Source organism: Equus przewalskii, chromosome 21 (genome assembly GCF_037783145.1).
Source record: "Equus przewalskii isolate Varuska chromosome 21, EquPr2, whole genome shotgun sequence".
Classification (NCBI taxonomy): Eukaryota; Metazoa; Chordata; class Mammalia; order Perissodactyla; family Equidae; genus Equus; species Equus przewalskii.
In genome coordinates, this window is record NC_091851.1 from 23023511 (window position 1) to 23042864 (window position 19354).

Genomic DNA, 19354 nt, shown 5'->3' on the forward strand with positions numbered 1-19354 from the left:
TAGGGGCATAGTGGGTGCGTTCGCCAATTTAATAAAACTTTCAGCATGGGTGCCCTCAGTCCCATCCTGCTGCCTCTTGGATTCTGCCCCACCCCATCCAGCGTCAGCCAAGCCAGCCTCCCCTTGACTGGCCAGAGTGGCTAAGAGCAGGGCCCCGAGCCACTGCCCAGGTTTGAATCCCCGCTCTGACACTTAGCAGCTGTGTGACTGCGGATGAGTGACTTCACCTCCCTGAACCTCAGTCTCCTCATCTGTAAAATGGTGGTGATAGAAGACCTCTATCTTGTGGGGTTATTCATTCATTATAATTAATAATATAAGTCATTATAATTCATATAATTGTAATTCATTATAATGAATATTATTCATATTCATTCACTGTTTATTCACACAAGGTTTTTAGAATAGAGCCTGGCACATATGGTCAGTTGTTAATCATTTAATAATTTAAACCTCCTCAAAATCCTGTGATACAGTGCTATCGTGGTAGAGAAAACTGAGAGACAGAGAGGCCAATAACTCGCCCGAGGATGCACAGCTTACAAACGGCAGAACTGTGGTCACGGCTGAAAGACTTGTGTGTTTCTGGTCTATGTGATGTCATGTGTACCAGGTTCCCGTTGCTGCTGTAACAAATTACCACAAACTTAGAGGCTTAAAACCACAGGAGCCTATTATCTTACAGTTCTGGAGGTCAGAAGTCTGAAATCGTTCTCCCTGGGCTCAGGGTAAGGGGTCAGCAAGGCTGGTTCCTTCTGGAGGCTTCAGGAAAGGGTCTGTGTCCTTGCCTTTCCAGCTTCTAGAGGCCACCAGCATTGCTTGGCTCATGGCCCCCTCTCACGTCTCTCCAAGCTCATGTTTCCACCTACACACATCCTACCACCGACTTTGACCCTCTTACCTCCTCTTATGAGGACCCTTGTGATGACAGTGGCCCACCTGGATAACCCAGGAGAATCTCCCCACCTCCAGATCCCTGACTGGGCCTTTTGCAGAATGACATCTGCAAAATCCCTTTCACCGAGAGGCTAACATGTCGCAGGTTCCAGGACATGACATCTTGGGGGCCCATTATTCAGCCTACTGCATTATTATTATTATTATTTTTTTGAGGAAGATTAGCCCTGAGCTAACTACTATCAATCCTCCTCTTTTTGCTGAGGAAGACTGGCCCTGAGCTAACATCCATGCCCATCTTCCTCCACTTTATATGTGGGACACCTACCACAGCATGGCTTTTGCCAAGCCGTGCCATGTCCACACCTGGGATCCGAACTGGCGAACCCCGGGCTGCCAAGAAGCAGAATGTGCGAACTTAACTGCTGCACCACTGGGCCGGTCCCCAGCCTACCATATTTAATGTTTCCATTTCCATTTCAATGATTGGACTGATTTCTTTTGTTTATCTTTTTGCTTGTTTGTTTCTGAATAGCCTGACTTTTTCCCGAACTGGTGTGGTATCTTGGCTTTTGTGATAGATAGACAGACAGACAGAGAAAAAAGTAATAATGAAGAAGATGATGATAGCCAGCATTTACTGAGCGCGACATCCTGAGTAGGGTACAAGCATTACTTCCTTCAGTTGTCAGGTAACATGACGAGGTAGGGAGCTAAGATAGCTATTCCCATTTTACAGATGAGGAAACAGAGGCACAGAGAGGTGACGTAGTCACTTGTCCAAGGTCTCAGAGCTGGACATGGAGGAGCCTGGAGGGGGACCCAGGCAGCCTGACCCCACAGCCCACTCTCACCCTTGTGCTCCCCTGCCTGGGAGCCGGGACAGTGCCAGCCAGCAGTGGCCTTACGGGATGTCAGGAGGTGGTGCAGGGTGCTGACACGAGGTGGCAGGCCTCTGAGTCCCCCTCCTGAGCGGTTTCTCTCCGGCTGATGCAGGAAGCTACTCTTTGTCTGTGCGAGACTACGACCCCCAGTACAGGGACACGGTGAAGCATTACAAGATCCGGACCCTGGACAGCGGGGGCTTCTACATCTCCCCGCGGAGCACCTTCGGCACCCTGCAGGAGCTGGTGGCCCACTACAAGAGTGAGTGCTGCGGGGGCTGCATCCCAGCGGGGTGGGCCCGTCTCCAGGATTGCTGCTCAAGGCTGCACTGCGGCCGCTGAGCTCCTCGGGACCCTCCCCAGACAAACAGCTGCTTTGGATTCTCCTGAAGTCTCAGGCCTGTTGAGCCGGAGGGGGAGGAGGCATCTCACCATGCTCTGCTCCCTTGGGAAGGTCCCTGATGCTGGCAACTTCTTGGGACTTTGGCCAGATGCCGGGGACCAGGCAGGGAGGCCTCCGAGGGAAAGCCTCGGGCTGGCCCGGAGCTGGCTGCCCTCGACTGACCAGGGGCTCTTTTCCAGAGGCGAGCGATGGACTCTGCCAGAAGCTGACAGTGCCCTGCATGTCCTCCAAGCCCCAGAAGCCGTGGGAGAAAGATGCCTGGGAGATCCCCCGGGAATCGCTCAAGATGGAGAAGAAGCTTGGAGCTGGGCAGTTTGGGGAAGTCTGGATGGGTGAGGCGCCAGGGCCAGAGGGTGGAGAAGAGGGAGGGGGAAGGGAGGTCCTTGCTTCCAGGAACAGCCTGAGGCGACGTGGGGATGCCACCCAGGTCAGAAGGGGAGGTTTGAATAATAACCATAAAGGAGCAATTCCTCTGATAGCAATCCAAATTGTCCTGCCATGCAAACACTGCTTTGCCTTTGAGGGCAGGCCTGTTGGGGTCAAAAACTTCCTTCTGGGAAGCAGGAGTCCTAGAGGAGGAACCCGCTCCCTCGTACGGAGCTGGGAACAGCCTACGAGTTTGGGGTTGAGATACCCAAAGGCCTCTTGGGGTGATGAAAGTTGAGAGTGGGGAAATGCAGCTTGGAGATTTCCAGGTGAGTTCAATGTTGGCAACTGATGAAAAAGCTTTCTGAGCACCTGCCGTGTGCCTAGCGCCATGCCAGGGCATCGTGGGGCACCAAAAAGGCATGTCCCACCCCTGCTGTCCTGCCCCTAATAACTTGAGGACAGCAATGCCTGCTTTGCAGAATTGTGTGGTAGACACAATGCCCGGCCCAGTGCCTGGTGCATCCCATTGTGCTTATACTCCACCACGTTCCAAATGGGAGTGAAGACACCTTACAGGCATATAAACAATTCAGCCAGAAAAAATAAATTTAAAATCCATGTATTTCAACTACATTTATTGAGAGCCTACTATGTGCCAGGCACTGAGTAAGAGAATGTGGCAGGAAAATATGGAGAGGAAAGTAAGACAGATCTGAATAACGAGACTGGGAAACAAAAAATATTATATAAGGGCCTAGACTCTTACTACAGGAAGACCACAAATCTGGATTCAAGCTTCCTGGCAGCCAAGGCAAAAATGGAAACATGAACAATTATGAGATTTACGGGATTCACAAGGTGAAGCAAGGGGTGACATAGAGTAGGGAACAGCATGTGCAAAGTCCCTGTGGTAGGAGGGGGAGTTGGGTACTTGAGGGACTGAGTGACATGTAGAGTGATGGGTATACAAAAGTCAAGGGGGAGTTTGGTGGATCATGAGGCTGGCAAAGCAGGCAAAGCTAGACTGTGTAGGGCTTTGTGGACCATGGCGAGACTGGTATTTATCTTGAGAGCAGTGTTAAGATTAAAGCATTTTAAGCAAAAGTGGTGTGTGTGTGCATGTGTGGGAGAGAGAGTGAGCAACAAAGCAAAGGTGGTATGTGTGTGAAAGTGTGTGAGTGACTGACATTATCTGAGTGATGTTTTGAGGTCGTTCTTTAATTCCTATGACAGCCCTTCAAAGGGAGTGCTGATCATTTCCACTTTGCAAATGAGGAAACCACAGCTCAGAGAGGTTAAGTGACTTGCCCAAGGGCGCACACAGCTGGGAAGTGGTGAACGGGCCTTCCAACCCACCTCTGCGGCCGAAGCCCGGGTCTCCGCTTCCCTGTCTGAGGGCTGACATGGATAGGGAAGGGGTTCTGGAGGAGGCAGTCTGCAGCTGGGCCTTCCAGGGCTGTGGGAAAAGAGCAGTGGGTTCTGACCCCCGTTCCTGCTCCCTCTGCTCCCCCAGCCACCTACAACAAGCACACCAAGGTGGCCGTGAAGACGATGAAGCCGGGCAGCATGTCCGTGGAAGCCTTCCTGGCGGAGGCCAACCTGATGAAAACTCTGCAGCATGACAAGCTGGTGAAGCTGTACGCGGTGGTCACGAAGGAGCCCATCTACATCATCACGGAGTTCATGGCCAAAGGTGCCGCCTCCTGGGGGCTGGGGATGCAGGCTGTGGCTCATACTGGTCAGTTGCAGACTCAAAGGGGACCCTGATGTGGTTCTTGCCCTTGCGATGCCCCCAGTCTGGCCAGGAGCTCTTCCAACAGGCGCTCATTGAGCACCTTAATCTGTAACCGCCCAGCCCTGCTGGTTGAGGGGTGAAATTATATTACGGGAATGCCAGGGGAAAGGGAACACGCGGGGCCGCCAGGAGAGGGGAGGGGGGCCAGACCCCCGCAGGTGGCTGTGGGTTCACGGTGAGCCTTAGGGGCCAGGGGACTCCCCCCACGTCCCCAACCCAGCAGCCACCTTCCCTGCATGGACCAGCACTCTGGAAAAGAGTCCTCAGATTACGGGTCCCACGCCACCCCTGCCTGGCACGGTCCAGGGTTTCTCAGGGGTTGTTCTGGGCCACTGTTCCACAACCGTTTTCAGTCCCTGCCCATTTATCGATAAACAGAAACACCTCGCACAGCCTCGCTTAGTGTGATTTGAAATCTCAATACTTTTTTTGTTTTCTAAATACACAAGTATGCCAGCCTTATAAAACCACAGGCCTGGTCCTCCAGCCTCCCACAGCTGTCTCAAAGAACCAGGCTAGCAATCACAAGGTCATTTTCAAAACACTCAAACTCTGTTTTTCAAACACTATGACTGATAAATAAATAGTGTTATTTAAATCCAGGACCATGAACGATTTTCATCATCCACTAGTGAGAGTAGTGAACGTTGGCCCCTCTCCTCCTCCAGGAAGCCTGCTGGATTTCCTGAAGAGTGAAGAAGGTAGCAAGCAGCCCCTGCCGAAGCTCATTGACTTTTCGGCCCAGGTAAGAGTCCGGTGGGGAAGTCAGGGGAGGGGGCAGGAACTCAATTGTTTATTCAACAAATATTTATTGATCACAGACTATAATTATAGCTAACATTTATTGGGTGCTCAGTATAAAGGCATACTTTTTATGTGCGCCTTCTGTGTACTAACTCATTTAGTCCTCACAGCAATTTCCCAGGGTAGGATATTTGTTATCTCTTCTTATGTAACAAACCGCTCTAAAGCTAGGAGCTTGAAACAACAACAATTTCTTATTTCTCATGATTCTGTGGGTTTTGGCTGGGTGGTTTTTCTGCTCCACGTGGTGAAACTGAGGCCACTCATGTGGATGCATTCTGCTGAGAGCTCATCCGGGGCGAGAATGTCAGCGACGCTGGCGCCTCCTCCAGGGTCTCGCGCCTCGTGACCCCTCGTCACGCAGTAGCCCAACTGGAGCCCATTTATAGCAGACCAGCGAGGTTCCAAGGAGTCTTCTAAGGGACCAAGCCCTACTGTGCGAGCACTCATGAAGCCTCTGCTTGCACCAGGCTTGCTAATGTCCCACTGGCCAAAGGAAGTCACAGGGCCAAGCCAGCAGCAGTGTGGGAGGGGGCTGCACAAGGGCAGGAGGCCCAGGAGGCCTGGTTCACTGGGGCCACCGATGTGCTGCCTGGCCACAGGTAGGTAATTGTCATCCCATTTTACAGAATAGGAAGTTGAGGCATAGAGAAGAAGTTAAGCACAGACGGGGAAACTGAGGCCCAGTGAGGTCAATTAGTTTGCCTAAATTACTGTGTTAATTTGGGGGGATATGGCAGTGAGCAAAATGGAAAGTATTGCTGTCCTTCCGGAGTCGCAGATATTAAGCAACTGAATGTGTTAGAGAGCCATGACCCAAGGAGTCCTGGCTCAGCCTCAGAAGAATGCAACATCCAGCAAAATAAATAATGTACGCAAATCACAGAAACACCTCCTAAGACCCCATTTTCTTTCTCCTGTCAGCCCAGCCAGAGTGCTCTTTACTCCTCTGCTCTCATTCTCTCCTGTCTGTGGGAAAACAGGGGAGGAAACGGGTGCTATGCGCATGCACGGCTCGAGGAACCTGGGCCAGGAACCATCTGAGAAGGCTTCCCAGAAGAAGTGGCTTCTAGGCTGAGCCTTGAAGGATGAGTAGAAGTTAGGCAGATGGGAGAGGGAAGTCTTCTTGCAGGAAGAAACAGCTGTTGCCAAGGCCCCAAGGGAAAAACAAGAGCTCGGCCTGCTCAGTTGGAGCCTGGGACGGACAAAAAGGAGGGAGGCGTGGTTTGCAGCCTGGGGGGTGTTAAGGGAGATGTGCACCTGGGCCTAGGGCTGGGCCTTCTGGAGATGCCTAAGGCTGAGCTCATTTGAGTAGGCAAATCCTGGGGAGGCCAGAGGTTTCATAAAAGGCTTTGCCTTTCAGAGCCTGGAATGTCAGAGGCACGTGGAATTCCAGGGCTGGTGTTTTCACTTCAACAGGCCATCCCTGGGGAAACAATAGTCTGGCCTGTTGCTAAATCATAACCATCAAACTGACAGACACCTTGCTGGGCAGAACATCATCGATTAGTGTGAGAGCCGCTCTCCCCATTTCACAGATGGGAGAACAGAAACCAAGGCAAGAAAAGAGGTTCCAGGCCCTTGTGCATCCAGCAGCGGAGGTAGACTCAGAGCCCAGGGACAGGAGGGAGCCATCCTGGGGTCCTGGCCTTCGCCTCCAGGCCTGGAGGAGTAGATTGGTGCAGTGGAGGGTGCCCCAACCCTGTCACCAACTGACTGCATGGCCTTGGATCCACTCTGGGTCTCAGTCTCTCCATTTGTCACATGAGGGAATTGGACCACATCCGTGGTTTTCAAGTTCAGAAGTTTTTTTTTTAGCCATATTCTGTTGGTCAAATGAATCTTAAACAGTAGCTGAATATTTTAAAATAGACCAAAACAGAGCAGCTCTGATTGAAGGGCGTGGCCTTTCTTTTGTCTCTCTACCCCCAAGACAGCCTCTGGGTATCAGTAGGGTTCAGTCTGAAGAGGCGTGAGCTGGAATATCCCTACAGGCCCTTCTGGCTGGGGTTCTGTGATCTCTTGACACCCTCAGAAGCAAACCCAAGTTCCAATGGCCCACATCGTGGCGGCCCACTTGGTGGTCATGAAATCTCACCACCTTGTCAACCCCCAGTTCTCAGATCAACCCTGAACCCAGTAAACCTGTGCATCATTCATTCAGTTGACAAACCCATGAGAAGCAACACTCTGTACGCATATGGACTTAGGGACCATACAGTGTTTTGGTTTTGATCCCAGCTCTGCCTGTGTAGCTTTGAGCAAATTGGTGAACCTCTCTGAGTGCCACTTTCCTCGACAGGGAACGTTAATAGCCACTACTTATGTGCCAGGCACTGTTCTAAGCCCTTGATGTAGATAAACTTAGAGTATTAATCCTCACATGACCCTTTGGAAGAAGGTTCTACTGTCCCCATTTTACAGGGAAGGAAAGCGAGGTACAGAAGGGTGAAGGAGCTTGCTTGAGATCACAGAGCTGTGGGGCTCAAGCTGAGCTGGTCCAACTCCGGAGTCACTTAGCCACTATCCTCTACGCGTTCCTGAGTGGGGTTAGTCCCACCTGCCCCGCTGAGCTCATGTGCAAATCCGTAACATGAGTGTCTGCCAGTGGGTAAAAAATGGTAACTACTAGCATTAGTACCTGCTCTGTGCCAGATACAAGGCCAGAAATTCAGGTAGAGTAATGGACAAGTGCGTGGACCCTGGACAGGGCTGACCGATTTCCCATCCTGGCCACCACTTGGGCCGGTTCCTTATTTCTCTGGGATTCAGTTTTCTCGCCTGCGTAATGGGGCCGATAACAATAGTACCTCCCCCAAAGCACAGAGTAAATGCTACTTAAGCATCCTCTTATAACAAACTGATAAGTTACAAAGTCTGCGGTTAACGTGCTACTCGTTGCCAACTCTTCATCTAAGGACTTCTTATAAATTTCTCACACCCCTCAGGCCAAGACTCCCTCTCTCCCGACTCCTGGCCCTGGCCGGCAGCTCCAAACCATATCAGAGAGTCTCCACTTATCTCGGAAAGTCTGGAGCCTCAGACCTCGGTTCTGACGGCCATGGCTGCCCCCTGCTGGCCATTTCCTCCAAGTGCACCACCCGCTTGCCTGTGGCCTTGAACAGGCTGGTGGCTTGGTTTGGCCTCTCTGGCCGGACCCCCCACCTCCCACAATAATCTCAGCAGACTGCACCCAGCTGCAGTCCTCCAGACTATCCAGAGTTCTGAGTACTTAGAGGCAGCATGGGGCCCTGGGATTGCAAATCCACAGACTGGCTTGAGTCTGACATTCAGAATTTCTTGGCAGTGTGATCTGGAACAAATGTCCCTTCTCTGGAAAACAGAGGTCATGAGAACACCCGCCTCAGGGAGCTGGAAGGCTAGTTTGTGACCTATAGGAGCTGTTTTCTGGGTGTCTGAGGGTGAATCTTAAACCTCTTTTGCACAAACCCTTGTAAGTGAAAAAAGTCTCTAAGGAAAATTCCCACATCTTTCCGTCAGAGGCTGCCAGGGCCCCACTGTGAAAGAATCCTCCATACAGCCTATTATTCACTCAGCAGCCACGGTGGCATTAAAATATACATGAGACTGTGTCACACACTCCTGCACGAAGCCTTCCATATCTTCCCATGGCGCTCAGAATAAAATCTAACCTCCTCTCATAGCTCACAAGGTTATTCACAGTCAGCCGCCTTCCCTCTCAACCTCAACGCCCCCCACTCTCCCTACAGCAACTTCTGCCCAGCCACCCTGGCCTCTGTGCTGTGCCATGAGCACTCAAGTGCATTCCTACCTCTGGGCCTTTGCACATGATATTCTTTCAGCAAGGAACATTCTTATTTGACATACTTAGGATCATCACTGAGATCTTTGCTAAAATTTCACCTCCTCAAAGCAGCCTCCCCTGATCACTCAATTCAAAAAAACCCTCTATACTTCGTGTCCTGTTACCCTGCTTTATCTTTCTTGATGTTGCTTATTACCACCTGCAGGGGCTTTGCCTGGCTCCACCTGTTCCAGTAACATGTTGGGCTCCTACAGTATCTACACTCAGTAGGTATTTGTTGAGTGAATATGAATTTTCCCTGCCTAGGCGTGGGGATGAAGAAGGTATAAGAGATACAGCAGATTATGATGTGAGTCCAGGTTTTCCCCCAAAAGAGGTTTGGAATGAAAGCTCTTCATAGCATCCTGGTGTGTGTGTGTGTAGGTCCTGGAGGAATATGCCATTGCTTTTTCTTTGGTGTTCTCTGGAAGTCTCAGGACTCTGGAGAAGCCCCCAAACTGAGCCAGGCCCGGAGGATCCCCCAGCCTGCCTGGGTGGACAGAGGAAGGCCAATCTGCGCCCGGACTCTGCCGCAAGAAAGAGGGAGTTGGCGCGCGAGTTTTCCCATTTTCTCCTGCTTGGGCTCTCATCTTCTGCTTTTGGGGGGAGCCGCCTTGGGCTGGGCCACCTCTGAGGGTGAGGGTGTCTCTGTTTTGGGTGGAGATTGCAGAAGGCATGGCCTTCATCGAGCAGAGGAACTATATTCACCGAGACCTGCGAGCCGCTAACATCTTGGTCTCCGCGTCCCTGGTTTGCAAGATAGCCGACTTCGGCCTGGCGCGGGTCATCGAGGACAACGAGTACACTGCTCGGGAAGGTAGGGGATGCTGCCGAGGGCCCCCTGGGGCCCACTTGCGTGGGTTGTGCGTGCTGAGTGTTGAGAGCAGTGAAAGCGATGGGTGAAATGCAAAGGTCGGTCCCAGTATTAGCTGTGCGTTATTAAGCTTGATGAAGTCTTTCCGGATAGGGTGTCCTGGTCTGCAGCCTCACCCCCTGACTCTGATCAATTTTAGATTCAGTTAGGCAAGTACATGTTGAAATTAAGGGTAAGAGCAATTTTATGCATAGTAGACAAAAATTGGGAAGAATCTAAATGTCCATAAATAGTAGAATGGATATATCAATTGTGCTATATTCATACAATATGATATTATGCAGCAATGAGATATTATAAATCAATGCTACATGCAACAAAATGGGTGGCTCTTACAGGCATAACATCAAAATAAAAGGAATCAGACAAAAAAAAGCAGATGCTGGGTGGTCCTATTTATATAAAATTCAGAAACAGGCAAACTTGCTTGTGAATGTTTATAGCAACGTTATTCACAACAGCCAAAAAGTGGAAGCAACCCAAATGTCCATCAACTGATAAACAGATAAACAAAATGTGGTCCATCCACACAATGGAATATTATTCGGCCATGAGAAGGAATAAAGTACTGATAGATGCTAAACATGGATACACTTTGAAAACATGTTAAGTGAAAGAAGCCAGACACCAATACCACATATCGTGTGATTCTATTTACATGAAATATCCAGAACTGGCAAATCTATCAAGACAGAAAGTGGATTAATGGTTGCCTAGGCAGGAGTGGAGAGTTGGAAATAAATACAGAGTAACTGCTGTAGGTTTTTTGGGGGGATGTGATGAATATATTCCAAAACTCACAATTTTGTGAACATACTAAAAACTATTGAAAAAATTTAAGTGGGTGAATTGTATAGTCTGTGAATATATCTCAACGAAACTGTTAAAGAAAAAAATAGGCAAAACTAATCTACGGTGCTAGAGGTCAGGATAGTGGTTCCCTGGCATGGGAGGTATTGACAGCGGCGGGGGTGGGGGGCGGGGTTTCAGGGGATGGACAGAAGGGAGCCTTCTGAGGGGCAGAAAGTGTTGTATATCTTCATCTGGGTGGTGATTACAATGGTATATACATATACAAAGATGCATCAAGTTGTGTATGAAAGATTTGCCACTTTATTTCATGTTTGTTACGATGCAGTAAAAAAATTATCTAAACTAAGGGCAACCACTAAAAGAATAAGAGTAGAATGGATAATTTCTAAACCAGGAGAAGGTAAGCAGGAATAAAGAAAACTGTTTTGCACCCAAGGAAGGAAGGGATGGAGAGAAAATCCACATAGAGCATTTTCTGAACTTGATTATGTAGTCAGTCACGGAGCAGGTCTCCCCAAATTCCGAAGGACAGGTACCCTACAGACCGCGCTGCCAACCGCAACGGTGTTGAGAGAGAAATCATGAGCCAAAGCCCATCCCAGACCAGGCGGAGGGCGGGGAGACACTCAGTCACTGGAAACCGCAGAGGCCAAAATCTTCCCTTCCCCCAAGGCCAGGGGTGAGGGGCCTGAGACATCAGCTGTGGCCTGGACTCTAGGCGCCCTGAAGTCCTGCTGTCCCCAAAGACTCTGGCCTCTAGGTATCCCCTCTTCAGGAGCTGTAGTTTAGTGGAGTATCAGCTGAATCAATGAGGTGGCCCCAGAGAGTAAGCTCCCTGCCACACGCCAGACCCTCTGCCTTCTCCTCCCCACTTTAGCCGTCTGTCCTCAGGATGGACATTCTTTTCTTCCGCAGAAGCCAGGTTGAGGGAAATCGCAGCTGCACCCCTGTCCTGTTCCCTCTTCCCAGCAGAGACCCAGCCCTGACTGCTCCCCAGAGCCCCCCTGACTCCGCTGTGTCCAATCCCACAGGGGCCAAGTTCCCCATCAAGTGGACAGCTCCTGAGGCCATCAACTTTGGCTCCTTCACCATCAAGTCGGATGTCTGGTCCTTTGGTGTCCTGCTGATGGAGATTGTCACCTATGGCAGGATCCCTTACCCAGGTAGGGGAAGGGGGTGTCAGCTTGGGGCTGCTTCCGGGGCCCAGCCCGGCTGTCTCCCCTCATCATGTCGTCCATTCAGACTGAGTTCTTCATCCTCACCCTCAGCCTCCCCTCGCCTGCCTCATCCCAGGTAAAAGCACCACCACCCACCCGATCTCTTAAACCTGAACTCTGGGGGCTTACTTGGCCCTTCTTCTCTCACCCCTTACCACATCCAAGCAGTCACAAGGTTCTGGCCGTTTAACTCCAGAACATATTCCAAATCTGCCCACTTCTAACTCCACAGCCTCCCCCCACATCCAGGCCAACATCACCTCTCACATCGATGGTGCAGTGGCTCCTGGTCCATAGCCCTGCTTCCTCCCCTCTCTCCTACAGCCATTCTCCACTTGCGGGCCTGAGGGATTTTTCTAAAATTGTGAATCAGATCTTGTCCCTTCTCCACCTCTAACTCTTTAATGGTCTCCAACATAATTAGGACAAAATCCCAAACTCCTAATTACGGCCTGCAGATCCTGCATGATCCAGCTCCTGCCTTCTTCTCCAGCTTCGTCTCATGCTATACCCCGCCATCCAGTCATCTAAAGCACCCTACATGGCCCCCATCCTTCTCATTCGTAATGCCTGCTGGTTCATTCATAGCTTGCATCACAATTGATAACTGTATACTTTTTTAGTATTTCCCCATCAGACTCAGACTCTGAGCTACATGAGGCCAGAAAACATGTCTGTATTCCTCACCAATGCATCACACCACCTACTTCTGTGCTTGGCACATGTGGATACTTAGTAACTATTTGTTGAATGGATGAATTTATCCCCGTGCTTATGGGCTGTACCTTACACTGAGTAGACCACATGGGTATGCAAAGATATACTCAACATAGATTGCTGGGACCCAGTAAATAATTTTTTTTTGAGGAAGATTAGCCCTGAGATAACTGCTGCCAATCCTCCTCTTTTTGCTGAGGAAGACTGGCCCTGAGCTACCATCTGTGCCCATCTTCCTCTACTTTATACATGGGACGCCTACCACAGCATGGCTTGCCAAACAGTGCCATGTCTGCACCCAGGATCTGAACCGGTGAACCCTGGGCCGCCGAAGCAGAACGTCCACGCTTAACTGCTGCGCCACCAGGCCAGCCCCCCCAGTAAATAATTTTATTCTCTGTTCCTTTTTGGTTGGGATGTCTCCTGGGGCATCTGTAGCCAGATGAGAACAGGGGAGAACAGCAAGGTGGATATGAAGAGTCCCTGACTTTTTATATAAACAGTCCTGAATTTGAATCCTACCCCCATCAGTGATTGCACTTTGAGAAATTTCCTTCATTTCTCCTACCCCAGTTCGTCACCTGTAAAGAACATAGATAATGAAGTCTACCTTGCAGAGGTGGTTGTGAAGAGTAGAAATTAAAGATGTAGACACTTGGTTCATTCATCAGGATTTATCGAACTCCTATCATGTGTTAGGCACTGAGGGTACAGTGAGAGACGAGGTCTCTGCAGTAGGGAGCTCCTGCTCGTGAGGACATGTGAGAGGGAGTGGCGTGTGGCTCCTGTTGATGGGGAGCACCTTTTGGAGCAGGTCATGTTTGAGCTAAAAGACACCCAAGTGAGGATCTAGGGAAAGAATTCCAGGAAGAAGGAACTGCTAGCTCTTAGGGCCTGAGGTGTGCCTGAAGAGGAGCAAGGAAGCCAGGTAGCTGGAGACAGGGAATGAGCAGGCGGTAGACGATGAGCTTGGCAGGGGCCAGATCAGGCAGGGCCCGTGGTCATGGTGAAGAGGGAATGGATGTTGGTCTAAGTGTACGGAAGCCATTGGAGGGTGTTGGGCAAGGACGTGGCACCATCTGATTTCCATCTTTAAGGGATGCTTTGGTTCAGCATGGACAGTGGGTTGGGGGCTGGGGACATGGTGGCAGCTGCAGCAGCGGTGCAGGCAGAAGTGGTGACGGTGACAGAAATAAGTTGATGGTTCGGTACTACGTTTCAAAAGAAGAAAGGATGTGACTTGCTGAGGTGGAAGGTGAGGGAGAGAGAATCAAGGATGATTCTCTTGGCTTTAATTGAGCAATTGGGTGGGTGATGGCCTAGGGCCAATTCAAGAGTTGTGTTGTAGCTCTGTTCAACTTGACGTGACTTGTAGACATCCAAGGAAAGATGTTTGAGGAAGCACTTGGATATGTGAGTTTCAAGTTCAAAACTGGTAATAGAAACTTAGAGAATCAGCAACATTTAAATGGTTGTTCCTAAGGATAACTAACATAAACTTTAATTGAACAGGGACATGGTCCCACTCATAGGGTGACATCAAGTCTGGCCACATGGCTGTCTTGTCTTGAGGGTACACCAGTAAAAACCAGGCAATGGGTTATGGAACCCTGTATCCATTAGGATGCATTAGGTTGCAAGTAACAAAATAACAGACTAAGAGTGGCTAAACCAATAGGCAAGTTATTATTCCCCATAATAAGGAGTCTGGCATTGGTGACTGGTTGTTTCAGTCACTCAACAGCTCCCATGGCTCTGGGTTAGTTTCTCCATGATTGTCTTCCTCATGTGGTCAGATGGCTGCCACAGCTCCAAGGATCACATTGCCTCCCAGTGTCCAAAGGAAGGGGGAAGGGTGTGTCCTCTAAAGCCCTTTTTCATCAGGGAGGAAAACCTTTCCTGGCTGTCTCCCAGGAGATCCCCCTTGGCTCCCATTGGCCAAAACTGGGTGTCATGCCTCTGCCCTGGATGCAGGGGAGGCTGGGGAAGGGATACTTGGCTTTCACAGTGGGAGGGGCTCAGCGTCCATGGGGAGGTGGGGAGTGATGGCTGTCAGGGAGGCCACAGTGTCTGCCACCCCTGGATTCCCATCCCAAATCCCTCCCTTTTCAATTCCATTGCACCTTCTCAGGGATGTCGAACCCCGAGGTGATCCGAGCCCTGGAGCACGGATACAGGATGCCTCGACCAGAGCACTGCCCCGAGGAGCTTTACAACATCATGACCCGCTGCTGGAAGAACAGCCCCGAGGAGCGGCCCACCTTCGAGTACATCCAGAGTGTGCTGGAGGACTTCTACACCGCCACCGAGAGCCAGTACCAACAGCAGCCGTGATGGGTGGGACCAGGGCAGGACCAGGCACCGAGGCGAGGCCAGTGGGGTGGCTCCAGCACCATCTGCCCCGGGGCCCACTCACCCTTCCCACTCCCAGACACCCACTCTCGCTCCAGCCACAGTTCCTCATCTGTCAAGGGGGTGGGTTGGACTGGACAATCTCTTTTTGACTCTAGCAATCCACAATCTGCCATTCTCAGGAGACCCCCAAGTTGACATTTCTATGGCCTGGGAGAGTTGGATTCCACTCACAGCTGTGGTTTGGATGGGAAACTTTAAAAATAATGAAATAAATATTTAAATAAAGGGTATGAATGCTAAAGGCTTTACTGACAGGCCAGGTTTTCTTGTCCTTCCAGTTCCTGACTGTGTATTTGCCTTTTTGCCAGGATGACAAGTCAGAATGGGGGACCCCTCCTCCCAGGGACCAGTAGAGTGAAGGGAAGTAGGGTTCAATGCTTGAACTTCTCTGACTGCCCCCAGAATAGTTGCTGGCTGGGTTAATTTCCTATTGTCATTGTAATAAGTTACTGCAAACTCAGTGGCTTAAAACAGCACAAATTTATCATCTTACGGTTCCAGAGGTCAGAAGTCCAAAACGGGCGCAGGGCTGCACTCCTTCTGGAGGTTCTAGGGGACAATCATTTCCTTGCCTTTTCCAGCTTCTAGAGACTTCCACATTCCTTGACTAGTGGTTTCCTTCTGCTCAACCCTCCAAACTCTGCTTCAGTCATCACGTCTCCTTCTCTGACTCTGAGTCTCCTGCACGCTTCTTTCTCTGAGAAGGACCCCTGTAAGTACACTGGATCCACCTGCATAATACAGACTAATCTTCCATCACAAGATCCTTAATCACATCTGTGAAGTCCCTTGTGCCATGGAAGGTAACGTCTTCACAGGTTCTGGGGATAGGGACGTGGACCTCTTTTTTCAAGCGGCACATTATTCTGCCTATCACACTGACGCTGCGATGCTGCATGAGTTTTTGTCTCCAAGGAGCTGGGTCTGCCAGGATGACAGGAATGATTTTTCGTGATCTGAGACCCCGAGCCTCCTGCTAAGCCACATTTCTATGTGTGCTGATTAGTCTGGATCCCCACCAGGGCTGGGGGCACTTCCCATGGCCAAGCAGCCATTGTGGTTGTTAAGATGATATCCCCCATTGCAGGAATCCTGTGGTCTGGAGATGTGGCTGCTGAGAGGTATCTGGTACCCTTTGTGGGAAGCTCTCAGTGAAGGGAAGGGAGACCTGGGAAGGACACAGAGAAGACAAGGAGGCAGTGGCCCTTTCTGCATGCTGCCTCAGTTGAAAGTCCCTGGCAGTTAGCTTTTGATGTAGGGGGAATGATGACAAGATGTGGACAGTGGGATGGGGAGCCAATGACACCTTTCTCTATCATTGTATTCCCTGAAGGATTTACATCACAGCACTCGCCAGGTCCCATGGAACCCTATACTCAGTTGATTCTATACCCCTGAGATAGCACAGAGTGTGGGCTTAGGAACTGGGTACAAGAAGAGCGGAAAATAAGGCCGGCAGTGTTTCCACTTATCTAGTTGATAATTGAATTTCTTTCCTGCTGTCTGGTTTAAGATGTGTCTTTGGGTGTCTGAAAGCAGAGCCCAGGGTTCTGTGATAGGAATTTGCCCTCATGATTTGTGGGACATTGGACTGCTGTTCAGTAATCCATAGGAGGAGTACTTTCCTGCCCCGTTGATGTTGAGCTTGGTCATGCGTGAGATTTGCTTTAGCCAATGGAATGTTAGCAGATGTGATGTAAGTGGAAGCTTGAAATGTGCTTGTGGGGCTGGGTTTGCCCTCCAGCCTTTTGCCCTGAAAAGAACATGGTCCAAGGAAGGTGAGTGACTGTGGAGCAGATCTGGACCCAACCTGCAGCTTGAAGTTAAACCCAGCTGAGGCCAGCCTCGATCAACTGAACCCAGCTGACCCATGGACATGTGAGAGAGAAGTAAATGCTTAATATTGTAAGTCTTTGAGTTCTAGGGTTGTTTTGTTACATAGCTTTATTATAGAAATGACTGACTGAGACTGGATCTCAAGGATTGGGGCCTATTGCTAGATGGACAAGATCAAGAGGTCAATTCCTGCTGTCCTGCTCTTTCACTTTACACTGCCCTGCACTGTGATTTATACCTCTGGTCACAGGAAAGACAGATAAAAATATGGGGATAGACACAACACCAAGAGCACAATCCACGAAAGAAAAAATTGGTAAACTGGACTTCATTAAAATTAAAAGTTCTTATCTGACAAAAAAAAGAGACACTGTTAAGAAAACAAAAAGACAAGCTCCAGTCTGGGAGAAAATATTTGCAAAACACATATCTGATAAAGGACTGATATCTGAAGATATACAAAGAACTCTTAAAGCTCAACAATAAGAAACAACTCAATTTAAAAAGGGGCAAAAGACCTGAACAGACACCTCACAAAAGAAGATATGCAGATAGCAAATACATATATGAGAAGATGCTTCACGTGATATGTCATGGGGGGAAAGGCAAATTAAAACAACAGTGAGATACCACTACACACCTATTAGAATGGCCAAAATCCAGAACATGAACGACATCAAATGCTGGCAGGCATGTGGAGCAACAGGAACGCTCATTCATTGCTGGGGGGATGCAAAATGGTGGAGCCACTTTGGAAGACAGTTTCTTACAAAACTAAACATACTCTTACCATCTGATCCAGCAATTGTGTTCCTTGATATTTACCCAAATGAGTTGTAAACTTGTGTCTACAGAAAAGCCTACACAGTAATGTTTGTAGAGGCTTTATTTATAATTGTCAAAACTTGGAAGTGACCAAGATGTCCTTCAACGGGGAAATGGGTAAACAAATGGTGTACATCCATATAGCGGAATATTGTTCAGTGATGAAAAGAAATGAGCCATCAAGACATGAAAAACCTTAACTGCATATGGCTAAGGGAAAGGAGTCAGTCTGAAAAGGCTACATACTATATGCTTCCAAGTATCTGACACTCTGGAAGAGGCAAAACTATAGAGAGTAAAAAAATCAGTGGTTCCCGGGGGTTTGGTGGGGAGGGAGGGAGAGATGAACAGGTGGAACACGGCATTCTTAGGGCAGTGAAATTGTTTTGTATGATACTCTTAATGGTAGATAAATGTCATTATATATCTGTCAAAATTAAGAATTTATAGCACAAACAGTGAACCCTAATGTAAACTATGGACTTAGGTTAATAATGTATCAATATTGGCTCATCACTCGTAACATATGTACCACATTAAGGCAAGATGTTAGTAACAGGGGAAATGGAGGGCTGGCTTAGAGGGCATATGGGAACTTTGTACTTTCCATTCATTTTTCTGTAAACCTAAAACTGCTCTAAAAAAAATAAAGTCTAGTGCCGGCCCAGTGGCATAGTGGTTAAGTTTGTATGCTCTGCTTCGGTGGCCCAGGGTCTGCAGGTTTGGATCCCCGGTGCAGACCTAGCACCACCCGTCAAGCCACACTGTGGCAGCATCCCACATAAAATAGAGGAAGACTGGCATAGCTGTTAGCTCAGCGACAATCGTCCTCAAGCAAAGAGGAAGATTGACAACAGATGTTAGCTCAGGGCCAATCTTCCTCACACACACACAAAATAAAGTAAAAAAAAAAGTCTATTAAAAAAACAAACAAACAAAAACATAGGGATAAATTGTGTGCCACCAATTCTATGGGAGAACTGCATGCACTCCTCCCCTGGGAGGTGGCAAACGAAAGCTTGTTTACAATGTTTACAATGCTCTGTTCTAAGATGTTAATAACTTGCTTCAATCTATCCTCTAGCTGTGGCTTCGAGCTTAAATATAGGGAAAGCACTTGTTTCATTTTTTCCCGTGTGATTTGGAATAAGACCGCTTCCTTATTCCCTGGTCTGGGCCTTCAATTTTTTCATATGTCTATCTTCATCACAGCATAATCTGACATAAGGATATATCAATTTGCATTCTACTTGCATCCCTTCCCTTTTGGGGGTTGGCAATGACTGCTGGTTGTCCCCGTATCCGTGTTCTCCCTTCTTCTAGAGAAACAGGATTTTTATCAGGGGCACATGACAACCCAGACTGAAGTTTACACTTCTCACTCCCTCTTTCAGCAAAGTGTGGCCATGTGGTTAAGTCCTGACCAGTGGGTTGGAAGTGGAAGTGTGGTGTAGCACCTTCCAGGATCCTTTCTTAAAACACAACTGATGTGGGCTCTTTGCCCTTTATTTTTCATCTCTTCCTCTATCTTGCTGCCTAGAATGGGCATGTGAAGGCTGGAGCTCCAGCTGCCATTATGGACCCTGAGGAAAATTAATTAACTCTAGGATGGCAAAGCTGAAGATATTTTAGCCACAGCCACCATATCAGCTAGGACAGTGCTCCAGAATTTTACCTCA

The 19354-nt window shown here is 49.1% G+C and overlaps 1 protein-coding gene across 1 annotated transcript in view; it reads left to right on the forward strand.

Annotated features, from left to right (window-relative positions):
- The window catches only part of HCK (HCK proto-oncogene, Src family tyrosine kinase), a 40392-nt gene extending 25137 nt beyond the window's left edge, over positions 1 to 15255 (forward strand). Inside the window, exons 7-13 of the mRNA XM_008525252.2 lie at positions 1894 to 2043; positions 2364 to 2516; positions 4067 to 4246; positions 5017 to 5093; positions 9642 to 9795; positions 11697 to 11828; positions 14731 to 15255. Of these exons, the coding sequence (XP_008523474.1) occupies positions 1894 to 2043; positions 2364 to 2516; positions 4067 to 4246; positions 5017 to 5093; positions 9642 to 9795; positions 11697 to 11828; positions 14731 to 14933 (1049 nt within the window). The 3' untranslated portion in view covers positions 14934 to 15255. The remainder of the gene's footprint in view (positions 1 to 1893; positions 2044 to 2363; positions 2517 to 4066; positions 4247 to 5016; positions 5094 to 9641; positions 9796 to 11696; positions 11829 to 14730) is intronic.
- The last annotated feature ends 4099 nt before the right edge of the window (positions 15256 to 19354 follow it).